Raw genomic sequence first — 12,066 nt, 5'->3', positions numbered from 1 at the left:
ATCTGGCGAAGAGTTCGGGTTTTGTTGATATTTGGAATACAATGAACTCCTATGAAGGCTATCAATCAGTTGATGCAATTGAGGCCACAGTGATGGAATTAACCTAATCAGAAAGCAAATTATTACGACGTCAATTTCTCCATTTTAGTTGCTTCCGTTGAATTGAGCTACATAAAGGATGTCTCAAGCTTGTTAAAATCAATTTGAAGCAAATATATTTTAGTATCAACGTCTAAAAGAAGTCAAGGGTACTTAGTTCTGGAGATTTTAATGACAATGATCTTTTCAAATGTTGAACAACCTGAAAGATCTACTGATCTAAATATAATTTTTTAGAGGAATCTTAGTTATGAACTTGGAATAAAAATATGTAGTTCCATATTTTAAATTAGTGTCATCAAAAAATCACTTGAGCTTATTAAATAGCGAAAATGGTGTCTTTTTTTTTTTGTTATAGAATCACGAAGTAATTTTGCTTTTTGTTGGTTCTGATATACAGGGTGTTATTGAAGGTTGTACAGATATTTTAACCACGAGCTACTGGCTTCATGTAGAACTCGGAAAAAATATTTAAAAAATTCTATGTCAAAAAATAAAATGACATTTATTTTTTGAGCTACAATTTTTTTAAATTGCTTTTAGTTTTCTACGTTGTCTTACAACCTTGTAGGTAAAGTTTCGGCACATTTTAAAAATACACCCTGTATATCATGTTTTATAAAATGTACGCCAATGCGAAGTAACCTATAGGAAATATGCTTTAAAACAAGGAAACCGCATTGGTGTACGTTTTATAAAATATGATATACAGGGTGTATTTTTAAAATGGGCCGAAATTTTACCTACGAGATTGTTTGACAACGTAGAAGACTAAAAGCAATTAAAAAAAATTGTAGCTCAAAAAATAAATGTCATTTTATTTTTTGACAGAATTTTTTAGATATTTTTTCCGAGTTCTACATGAAGCCAGTAGTTCGTGGTTAAAATATCTGTTCAACTTTCAATAACACCCTGTATGTATTTTGGATTTTGTCCGAAAAAATCTTCGATCTTCGATCTTTTATTAGATTATGAAAAATACATGAGTTATGTCACGCAAGAAAAAAGTGGAGCTCCTCAAAGTGGAAGAATTAATTTAATCAAAACGTGATGTGATTAATTTCAATTTCTCTGTTTTCCATTCAAGTCGTTTATGAGTATGGTGTTCATTATGCAGCAGTGTAAGATTTTGCACCGTCTTGCATAAGTGGGAAGTCGAAAAATAACATATTTCACAATTTCGCTTTTTCCCTTATCAGATTTAACACTTTTCTCAGCACTTTATCTTGTTTTTATATAGGCATATTACTCGTTTTTTTTATTTCACACTTTTAACCATATTACTTTCTAATTTCCCAACATAGTAATAATTTATTACAAAATCTTTTTTCGTTTTAATACCATTTTCTCTTGAAAGAAGAAAATTACTCCTGGTTAAAATGTTTAGACATTTGCTTCATTTTCTTAACCGACGCCATCTTGCTTGTATCTTTTTTTGTCCCTTGTATCATAATTGGCTTAATCACGACGCAAATTAAGGTTTAATGCCAATTTCTTCATTTTCCATTTTAATTGACCATTAATATTTATTACTTAAAATTACATAAGTGAACGCCACCCAGTCAACTAAAGGTTTCTGCAACGAATATATTTAAACAAAACATTCAACAAATGTGAGAAATAATTTGTAGCGCCTAGAACACGTCGTTGTTTGACAAGCTATTAATTAATTAGTCTCTTAATTGCTCAAGTGATTTGTTTCAACATTGAACTCTAAACTTCCAATTAACTAAATATTTTATATTAAAAATATTTTTACGTACGTAATTTTACGTACTTCCAAGCGGACGAAAAGTAACTCTTTTTCGGACGCTAAATTTAATTTTGCCCGAAAAAGTGTAGTATCGTTTATTTCTGGTGCTATTTGGTGCATAATAAGAAAATGAACGTTCACATAATCGATGATGAAGAAATGTCTAATACAGTGAAATTCATGAATAATAATGTCCAATACACCGCCCGACATCGCAGATGATAATCGCAATAAATTATGTAAATAAGTACATAATTGTATTGCAAATAGTAAATTTGTCGTTTTGTTGGCAAGCAATACTATTAAAAAATTGTTAATATGTATTAATAAATTTGTCTATTTGAAAAAAGTAGATACAAAATAAATTTGTAGTGCCTTTTGGTCCTCACCTGTTTTTAAGCCTCGGCTGCGCCTCGGCTAGAAAACCCAGATACGAACGAAAAAGATGCACTTTTTGGCCTTGATACACAAAACACTATTTTGTGCAACCGTACGCGAAACGAGCACTTCGCGTACCTAAAACATATTTTCGCTTTCAACGTTTTATTTTTATTTGGACTGCATTTAATCTAATTTGAAACCCAGATCAGAGTTTAACTAAGACAGTTCAGAACTATAACTTTAACAAGCTTTCAATTCCGTTACGTCATGAGCAATTTCTAATCGAAACGTGTTCCAACAGCTACAATAAATAGATCAAATTGATTCGAATGAATTGTGCCTTTTGTATGACTTGCAGTATATCACAGTTCTCCCAATTTACTGTAATTTTTTCTAAGGAAACACTTATAAAAATTGAGGTCATCAGATTGGTGACGTAACCGATTTAATCGACTGCGAATCAGTTTAATAGAGGAGTTTCTCTCTTTTCCATTTGACGTCTGCGACCGACTTGTGTCAATTCCCACTAATGGAATCGTCCTATTTTTCGAGGCTTGCGAGTTCACTTGGTGTTGATATTTTTGTAAAAATTGCGGTTTTCGAAAGTCGACACGTTACCACCCACAAACCGACAGACCGCACGCGAAATCATCCATATTTCACTGCGGACTTGGCGAAGTGGAAAACGGGTCAGCCAGCAGCAACACCCGATTTCGCGGCGCTCTTCTTTACGCACGGCTCATTTTCCTGCAGCAAAATGAAGATCAAACACTATCCGGGCAAGGCGGTGGTCAACGATCCCGCCTGGCTGGAGATGGACATATCGAACGACATCCGCGGACGTCAGTACGAGGCCAACTGGGAAGATGCCCAAAAGAATCTGTCTTCGACCAACAGCTCGGGGTCCAACTCGTGGGACAAGTACAGCGAAGGTACTCTGTCCTCCAAGTTGGGACAGTACCAGAACATGTTAGACGAGCTGGCTCAAGAGGAACAGCTGTACGCGGTACCCAACAAGTTGAAGGACAAGCCGAAGTACCACAGCGAGAAGTGCTTGTCGAGGATCAACAATCCCATGGCGAACTACTATCTGCCGTCGCAGACCAAAATACAGAAAACTAGGAGTTTCAAGGAGGAGACGAAACCGCCCCCCAAGCCCAAACCAAGGACCAAATTACCGGCGGTAAACCTAGACGAGGAGTACAAGAACGTGATCAACGACTTGGAGAAGCAGATGAAGAAGTCGGTGCGGTTCGACGAAGAAGCCGACGAAGAGATCCAAGAGCGCGTCAGCGAATGGATCGATGACCAAAACCGCCACATCCTAGAAGACACGGTTTTGACGGTAACGGAAGAACTGCCGAAAAAGGTGCGCCAGAGGATCCCACCTAGGAATCTGACGCCGTCACCGTCGCAATTGTGCGAGACGCCTCCCCCGCCGCCGCCCGACGAAGACGTCTACAACCTGTACAAGGACGGGTTGAACGCGCCCGTCCTGGACTCGCCGCCCTCCTCCAAGAGCGACTTCTCGATACCGCGGCCCAAACTGATCGTCCCCGTTCACACGTACGCGGTCAGGAGGAGGCGGACCGGTAATCTGCAGTGCGCCGGCGAGGAGGTCGGCAAGGGCGATTCGGGTGAGTTTTTTTTTCTGTTTTGCGAAATCGGGCGAGCGTGGTGGCGAAAGGTCGCTGTGTTCTGTCTGCGATATCGTCGCGTGGGTGCGCCAAGGAACGGTCAATATTTTGCTGGATGCGGTGAAGATTGCGAAAGCGGTGGGTTGTGAGAGGTCTGTTTGCCGAGTCGATTAGCAGAGTTAGTCATTTGGCCTTTGCCTTTCTTTGAAAACGGTGTTTGTGGTATTACACCTTCCGGTGGAGATAATTGAATGTTAATTTGTTGCCAACTTCTTAACAGGTTCAGTTTTTGTTTCTAGGTGCGCTCATAACGAGAACGCAGTGGGTGTTGAGGAAAGCTCAGACGTGACTTTGAAGATCCACAACATAATGATTGGTCAAGCCGTTCGTTAATAGAAAAGGCCCTGACAATTATTTTTTCTACTTTGCGCCTTTAACAACCCTATTAAAACACCAAAAACAAGGCTATTAAGACACTGTTTTTGGAAACTTTTTTTTTATCATATTGGCAGTATCACGCAATTTCTGCTAGTGCGCTTTGAAATGAAACGTCAGATGTCAAACATAACCTAACCAAAAACACAAATAACAATCAGAACAGAAGTACCAACCCAAACATCATAGACAAAAAATCCCCCATGTGAAGTGAAATTTCTTTCAAACAGATTTTCATAAAACTGACACAGGAAAGCAGAAAATAGATTTTTTCTAATTCAGTTACGAAAAGCAACCATTGTGATATGTCATTTTAGTTGTCAAATGTGCTTCATTTAATAACTAGTGAAAAAAAGTGACATTATATTATCACTAGTGTTAAAAAGTGACATTATATTATCACTAGTGTTAAAAAGTGACATTATTTTATCACTAGTGTTAAAAAGTGACATTAGTGATATTAGTAGCATTATCCCGGAAAATTATTTAAATAGCAGATTTAAACAGGATTTCAATCATAATGTGTGCTTTTCGTAACTAAATTAGAAAAAATCTTGTATGAAACTCGTAGCAAGATGGTTATTTTTTCGCACACGACATGTTGGACCACTCGTCGACACTCGTGGTCCAATTGTCATGTCTAGTGCAAAAAAGACGCTCATTTTGCAACTCGTTGCGTAAATAGCTATTTTACACTTGGATCCGACTCGGAAAAAGTTGATGTACTACTTTAAAGAAGCCAAAAGCAGACATAAAGAAGATGATACATAAAAGCGCAAACTACCGATAGTAAACGTAAAGTTTGACGAAGTTAATGATCTCCATCATGATCGTTGAATAGACTGCTATTTATACAATATTTACTAAATTATGTAAACACAACTTTTTATGAGAACATTTTGTTCGTTGCGTGTTTATCTCTAAATGAAAATTAGGACGACGCGATTGTTGAATGAGTTATAAAGAGATTTTGTAGAAGAAATGATCTGCTCGTATTCGAACGAATTAAATTGAAACAAACCTATTTAACTAAAAACCACCCAAAGGACAACATCTTTCATTATTTCAAATTACAATTATTGTCTTTTCTTTACTTAGAACAAACTACACTCACTCTTAGTACATAGTTATTTACGAAATGAGTGCGAGAAGACATTTTTCGCGCATGAGTGCATTATTTGAGGCACGAGCGATGAAGGAGCGAGTGCTTCATGTGCCAAATACGTCGCATCGAAGTTCGTACAATATTTTTTGAAACGGACATTATGTCTGATTTGTCGTATACCATTTGTGAATAGGATTGCGCTTATTATCCATGCGATTTTTTTTCGATATTTCCATCATCCAGATGTGAGAAATGGCGTTTTGTAAACCAGAGTTTATTATTATCAAGTCAAATTATTTTCAGAATGCTCAAAAGCATTCGCACTAGTGCGCGAACGTTAATTTCGCGCACTAGTGCTTCAAAATGGCCTGCGACTGCGTAGTAGTGCGGGAATATCAATTTCGCGCACTACTATGCGCCGGCGAAATGTCATTTTGAAGGTACTGAGTTCAAAAAAGGTTTTACCTCATGAGGTAGCGTTTTGAGCCTTTACGCTTAGTTTTTGTCAACACAATTTTTTGACGGTTCTGCAACAATTAGTTCCTTGAAAATCTCATTAATGAACGATATTGCTCTTCAAACTAATAAATTTTCTCCTTTACTTTAGAGTCTTTAGACACTCCCAACATTTTTTGCTGTTTTGTTTCTGTCAATCACTCTCGTCGTCTCCTTCTCTATCCATTGGTGTTCAATGTGTTTCTTTCACTTTTCATTGACGTTTTCTTTGTTCCTTCAAACATCTAATTAACATGTGAAGGATCTTTGCTTTTTTTGATATCTTTTGATATATTTTTCTCAATCATCTCCTTAATAACAGAAACAGATTTAATTATGGTTACGATCAAAGCAAATGTAGTGTAAAAGGACAGCAGCAAAACAACGAGCAAAAACAGCCCTAGCTGACCTTCACCAGTGGTAACATCCAAACTTAAATTAATTCTCCCTTGGTTGTAAACTTGCTCCTATTTTGCGCGTTGCTCGGTTCGCCTCGTTATAAAGACATCTAGATGGTTTCTCGCTTCATCGCCCATTGAAGTCTCCTCGATGACAGGATGAAAAAACGCGCTCGGCCCCCGTCCCGCTGATTGCATTATCGAACGAGATCATCTATCATTGTATACGTACGTGGACCGGGTCGATAAATTTCTGTCGGGCTAAAATGTAAGTAATTTCTTGGCGAAGCACCGGCAGCAACATAATCGTTAATTCGCCGCAATACAAATAAACTACCGACGTCGTATGTGCGTCTGTGTGTGTGTGCGCGAGTTGGTTGTCGGCGAGAAATTGATCGGTCTTTCAAGACCGGGGGGCCTGCAGGAGAGACCATTACGTTTAATTGCCGGATCACGGCCGAGGTCGGCGAAGACAAGACATTCGTTGTTGCTACGGTCGATAGTACACGGTTTCGAGAGCCATCTCCAATAACCAAATCTAAGGTTCGAGTGAAGATGAAGATGACAGAAAGCAAGATTGAAAAACACTCCAACTCGGGGGGTAATTCCGATCACCGGTTGGTGATAGAGAAGAAGAAAGTGATCCATCGCAATCATTTTTGCGACTGTTCTTGTTACTTTTCGAGCGTCTCTGACTGACTTTAGACCAGTTAGCACAAAAAATACTTGAACGTAATGTCATGTAAATTTATTTAAAAAAAAAATCTTTCGCGTGAAGCGAACAACGTCATCGATTAAGAACCGCATATAAATAAGTTTAACAGTATCCGAGACGACATATGACAATACAAGTATAAATAGTGGACAGTAACGGTCTTAAAGTGGTAGCTTGGGTAACCGAAAAAGCTGTCCCGCCCAACATGGATTAATCCCTGTTGGCTTGAAGATATTGAACTCTATCTCTGCAAGATACATTTACAGCTTTGTCGAAACATTCCATAAATCTCTATAACTGTTCCATACATGTTATGGTGCCACGTTTTAAATTAAAATAATTATTACAAGATTTTCTACTTATTGGCAAACATGTGTTGAAGAGATGTTTCCTGAACCATGTATACAAAACACTTTAATTTTTTTTATAACCGACAACGTAGTCGTTCAGATGCTATTCTTGTAATGTCACAACAGTCTGTCCAGTTTTGTTGACAAGACTACTAAAAGTGGAAGAGTTTTGTCTTTAATAACGCGCGAGCAGGTAGTTTGTGGGACGAGCGACGAAGGAGCGAGTCTCCATAATCCGGTGAGCCCGGTAAAAATTAATTGCTAAGCGAGTTGCATACAAACTTTTATTTCCACCTTCAGCCTTTAAACATCGTTTCTCAATTGCCATCTCCCATAGCCTCCTGTTCTGAACCAGTAATTTATCTATAATTCATCATTCATATCATCGAACACGTTTTACAAGTGCACGTCCGTAACAGTCACTTTCCGATGTTCTCCTCCCGGTTGATCTATAAGGCGAAGAAAGTTGACGCGTGACGATTGCAAGAACTTAGAAAACGTACACCAGGGTCGTAGGTCATGTGTACGAACTCTTGTGACCGGAAAGGGGAAAAATCCGATTTTACTTTCTTCGAAGTGACTTTCGAAGGGTGCGTCTCGTTAATTCGGTACGTGACGCTACCGGAATCGGTTATTCGACGGATGTCTTGACGATGGCGACACGTCCCAATCAACAGTGATTAGTTCTTGTAACGGTACGCCGATCCGATTCGGTCGCAGGAAGGTGTGCGTTACTCGGCGGACGCTTGCGATTTTCAACATATAACAAGGAAACGACCGCTAGATCCAATCAACCATCGAGGCACACCTTTCCACCAAGAGGTCATTTTTGAAAAAATATCAAAAAGGTGTGAATTGGCGGGGGCCGGTAAAAACAAAAAGAAGGAAGACATTTGAACAACTGAGGAGTACCAAAAGGACCAAAATATAATGATTTATGAATATGATAGCGGTATCTTGTCTTTGTGTAAATGATAAGCTAACAGTTTTTTGGAGCTCTCTGAAAGCTTAAAATTTTCGTGTTAGTTTACACACTCCGTGCGGTAAAGTAACAGTGTGTAAAAATCAAGATACCGTAGCTATCCAAAATGTGTAAACCGTGTAAAAATATTAGATATTTTTTATTTTACACATTTTATTTGACACGTATTTTATTTCATCATGACATATGTAAATACTTCTTTCTTTCTTACCACATCTTTTAAAAACTGTTAAAGAAATTTTCGAAAATATATTGTTTTTTTTTAATTCCCACCCTCACTGGTACGTATTATACTATCACGCTACCAGACGAAAAAATCCTTACTGTTATTGCAGAAATAGTCAAACCGAATACCCCACGTGCATGTCAACCAGCCTACTTTGCATAAACGTTCTCTGTGAAATATTTTCTGTGCGTAGGCATGCAGATTCGTGCGAAACAAAAAACGTATTGAATTCTGACGCATTAACGGTTAGAGCGAACCAACTGATGTTGATTACTAAAAACAGAAAAACAAATTAAGCGAAGAAAACATAATAATTGACAATATTCAGATTGATAGAAAAAATCTTGTAAAGTGGGCGCCGAGAGCGAAGCCCACGTAATCTGTATTTTTCTTTCAGATAGCATTTTACTGTTTTCTTTGTTACCAAAGACTGGGTTTTTTATGGTAATGTGCGTGGGTGTAGGTTTCGAGTGGTTTGCAGATGATTCTTCCTTTGCATATTCATTTAGCGTTTTGTTTTTTAAGTTTGTAGAAAAAAAAGAGAGAAATCGAAAATAATACAATACAAAAATAATGATTTGTTAAATTTTACTTGTGAGAAATTTCTAAATCAACAAATAAAATGTTATATGAAACTATTTCTCGTTTAACTTTTGTTGATCAGTAGTTCCACAAACCGGCCAACACAGTGTCCGAACTGAATCCAATTGAACGCATTTGGACCTGAACAAAAATTGAAGTTTTTACTTTCGCTTTCCTCACATCTTGCGCCAACTCATAATTTTTCAGATTTTGGACAGCACAAGTGCTAATGTCTGTTATTAGGTAAACGAGTGTTGCCACCATTATATGAATTACGCTTAACGATGGCTATTATTTAACACTTTCGGGGCCAACAAGCAGAGAGAATTATTCAATTAAACACATAACATAACGCTTTCCAAAACTCACTACTTACAGCGAATTAGTGAAGGGATTGAAAGCCACAAAAAAAAAATAGATTTCCGCTTGCTCTAAGAGCGTTCGATACGCAACGGTTGAACTAATGTCATCATTGCCGAACCATGCTCGATATGTTGTCAAATGCCCAACGGCGTCAGTCTTACAATGTAGATACGAAACAGGTATTTAAATCATGTTTGTATAATTACCAGAGTTGTAAATTCTTCAGATAGGAGGAACGTCTGCTTAATATTAATGCAAAGACATTTTCTGAGGATGAAGTCGACAACATCTAGAATTGATAGTTTAAATTTTTTACAGAAAGTGTTGAAAAGTTCAGTGCTTGAGCTCTACACAAATTCAATTGGAGACAAATCGGGAAATAGACATGACTTTTTTTGTAAAATTTTCCCAATTAATTTGTTGTAAAATCATGAAGATGTCTTCCTTACATAATTGTTGCATCAAAACGAGCCGATTTGTTGCTGACTTTGACGTAATATCTGTCACAGCCGTCTGTATGTTTTTAAGATCCAGATTATTACGTAAATGTGACCACATGTGTTTATAATCTCGAAACATTAAATGGTGTAAGACAATAAACATAATCTTCACGTGTTGCATAAACGAAATCTGTACCACATTTGGTGGTTTTCCAAAGGGTCCTCAGGGTAGACCAAGACCGGTCCGCGGTTGTCCGCCGTGTCCCTTGGTAGCTTGCTTGACACATTTTTTTTTTGCAGAGGGTTGTGTCGAAGTATCTCGCGACGGCAAGTTCCTCAGCACCCTCACCCCCGGCAAGGTTCTCGGCGAGTTAGCCATCTTGTACCATTGTCAAAGAACAGCTACCATCAAAGCGGCGACCGATTGCAAACTATGGGCCATCGAGCGACAATGCTTCCAGACCATCATGATGAGGACCGGCCTGATCCGACAGGCCGAGTACACCGACTTCCTGAAGAGCGTGCCCATCTTCAAGAACTTGCCAGAAGACACCCTCATCAAGATCTCCGACGTGCTGGAAGAGACGTTCTACGCCAACGGGGACTACATCATAAGACAGGGCGCCAGAGGCGATACCTTCTTCATCATCAGCAAGGGCACCGTCAAGGTGACGAAGAAGATGCAAGACTCGAACGAGGAGAAGTACATCAGGACGCTCGGAAAAGGTGATTTCTTCGGGGAGAAGGCGCTCCAAGGGGATGACCTCAGGACGGCCAACATCATCGTCGACAATCCGGAAGGGACGTATTGTCTGGTCATCGACCGCGAGACGTTCAATCAATTGATATCGAATCTGGACGAGATCAGGACCAAGTACAAGGACGAGAGCGTGGACAGAAAGAGGTGAGTTTTGGGAGTAGGGAGTGGAGAGTTAAAAGTTACGTAGATATTTTTTCTTTGCACGCCAAAGAGGATAACGGGTAAGTTTGAGTGTTCCTGAAGATCACATTTTGTGGTTTTGTGCCGAAAAAAATATTTGTGGTGCAAGAGCTGTATTGGTTGGTCTGTTGACCTCGAGTGCAGCTCTTGGACCAGACATTCGCGATAAGCTATCTGGAATCGCTGAGTCGCCTTCGCCGAAGCGGCAATCAAATCCTGTCGCTCCGTTATCAACCTGCAGCGCGGCACAAAACTCGCACGATGCACCTCGAAGGGTCGACAACCGTCGCTAACTTTCGCTGCCGCTTCCAGAATGAACGAGGAATTCGAACGAGTCGCCCTCTCCGATCTGAAGAAGTTGACGACGTTGGGCGTGGGCGGGTTCGGGCGCGTCGAGCTCGTCCAGATCCAGGGCGACGCGGCGAAACGTTCCTTCGCCCTGAAGCAGATGAAGAAGGCGCAGATCGTGGAGACGCGCCAGCAGCAACACATCATGTCCGAGAAGGAGATCATGGGCGAGGCCAATTGCGACTTCATCGTTAAACTGTTCAAGACGTTTAAGGACCGCAAGTATCTGTACATGCTGATGGAGAGTTGTCTGGGGGGCGAGTTGTGGACCGTCTTGAGGGACAAGGGACACTTCGACGACGCCACCACTAGGTTCTACACGGCGTGCGTGGTGGAGGCGTTCGACTATTTGCACTCGCGCAACATCATCTACAGGTAAGAGACAACTGTGGTGCCTTTCTGGACACCCAAAAGGAACAATTTGGTTAGAAACAAGTTCTCAGTTGAAGGATAAAAAGGGTAAAAAAAATTCGTTGTCAACTGTCAAATAATCTGATTAGTTTTCTGACAGCAAAGCAAATGTTTTACGGTCTCCAATAGAAACTGTGAATCTGGGATTACCAATTCTTTTTACGAATTCCCATAGAGAATGATTCCCCATATTGTATATTGTGAAAGCATCCACGCTTTTACCAATAGCAAGATGTTTTTCTCCTTCACGCATTATCGTGAAAGGGTAAAGAAGTTCACTTTCCTTTAAATTCCATACGTTTTGCAGTCCGTTCTGAATTTTTTTGAATCCAACGTTACACACTTTCATTGTTGATGTGACGTTATCAATGATTTATATAGCCTTTTTTTATCAAAGAACCACCAA

The 12,066-nt window shown here is 39.4% G+C and overlaps 1 protein-coding gene across 6 annotated transcripts in view; it reads left to right on the top strand.

Annotated features, from left to right (window-relative positions):
* Positions 1 to 12,066, top strand: part of for (cGMP-dependent protein kinase for) — a 98,024-nt gene that overhangs the window by 83,907 nt on the left and 2,051 nt on the right. For 5 of the 6 annotated variants that reach the window (XM_069058762.1, XM_069058760.1, XM_069058763.1 and 2 more), the window contains 2 exons: positions 10,262 to 10,865; positions 11,214 to 11,624. In XM_069058762.1, the coding sequence (XP_068914863.1) occupies positions 10,262 to 10,865; positions 11,214 to 11,624 (1,015 nt within the window). Of the gene's footprint in view, positions 1 to 2,986; positions 3,871 to 10,261; positions 10,866 to 11,213; positions 11,625 to 12,066 lie in introns of all 6 variants that reach the window. The other variant, XM_069058759.1, reaches the window with a different exon arrangement.

The sequence above is a fragment of the Tenebrio molitor genome, chromosome 9 (genome assembly GCF_963966145.1).
Source record: "Tenebrio molitor chromosome 9, icTenMoli1.1, whole genome shotgun sequence".
In the NCBI taxonomy this organism is placed as follows: domain Eukaryota; kingdom Metazoa; phylum Arthropoda; class Insecta; order Coleoptera; family Tenebrionidae; genus Tenebrio; species Tenebrio molitor.
The sequence above is the reverse complement of the archived record's forward strand: the minus strand, read 5'-3'. Positions and strand labels throughout refer to the sequence as shown.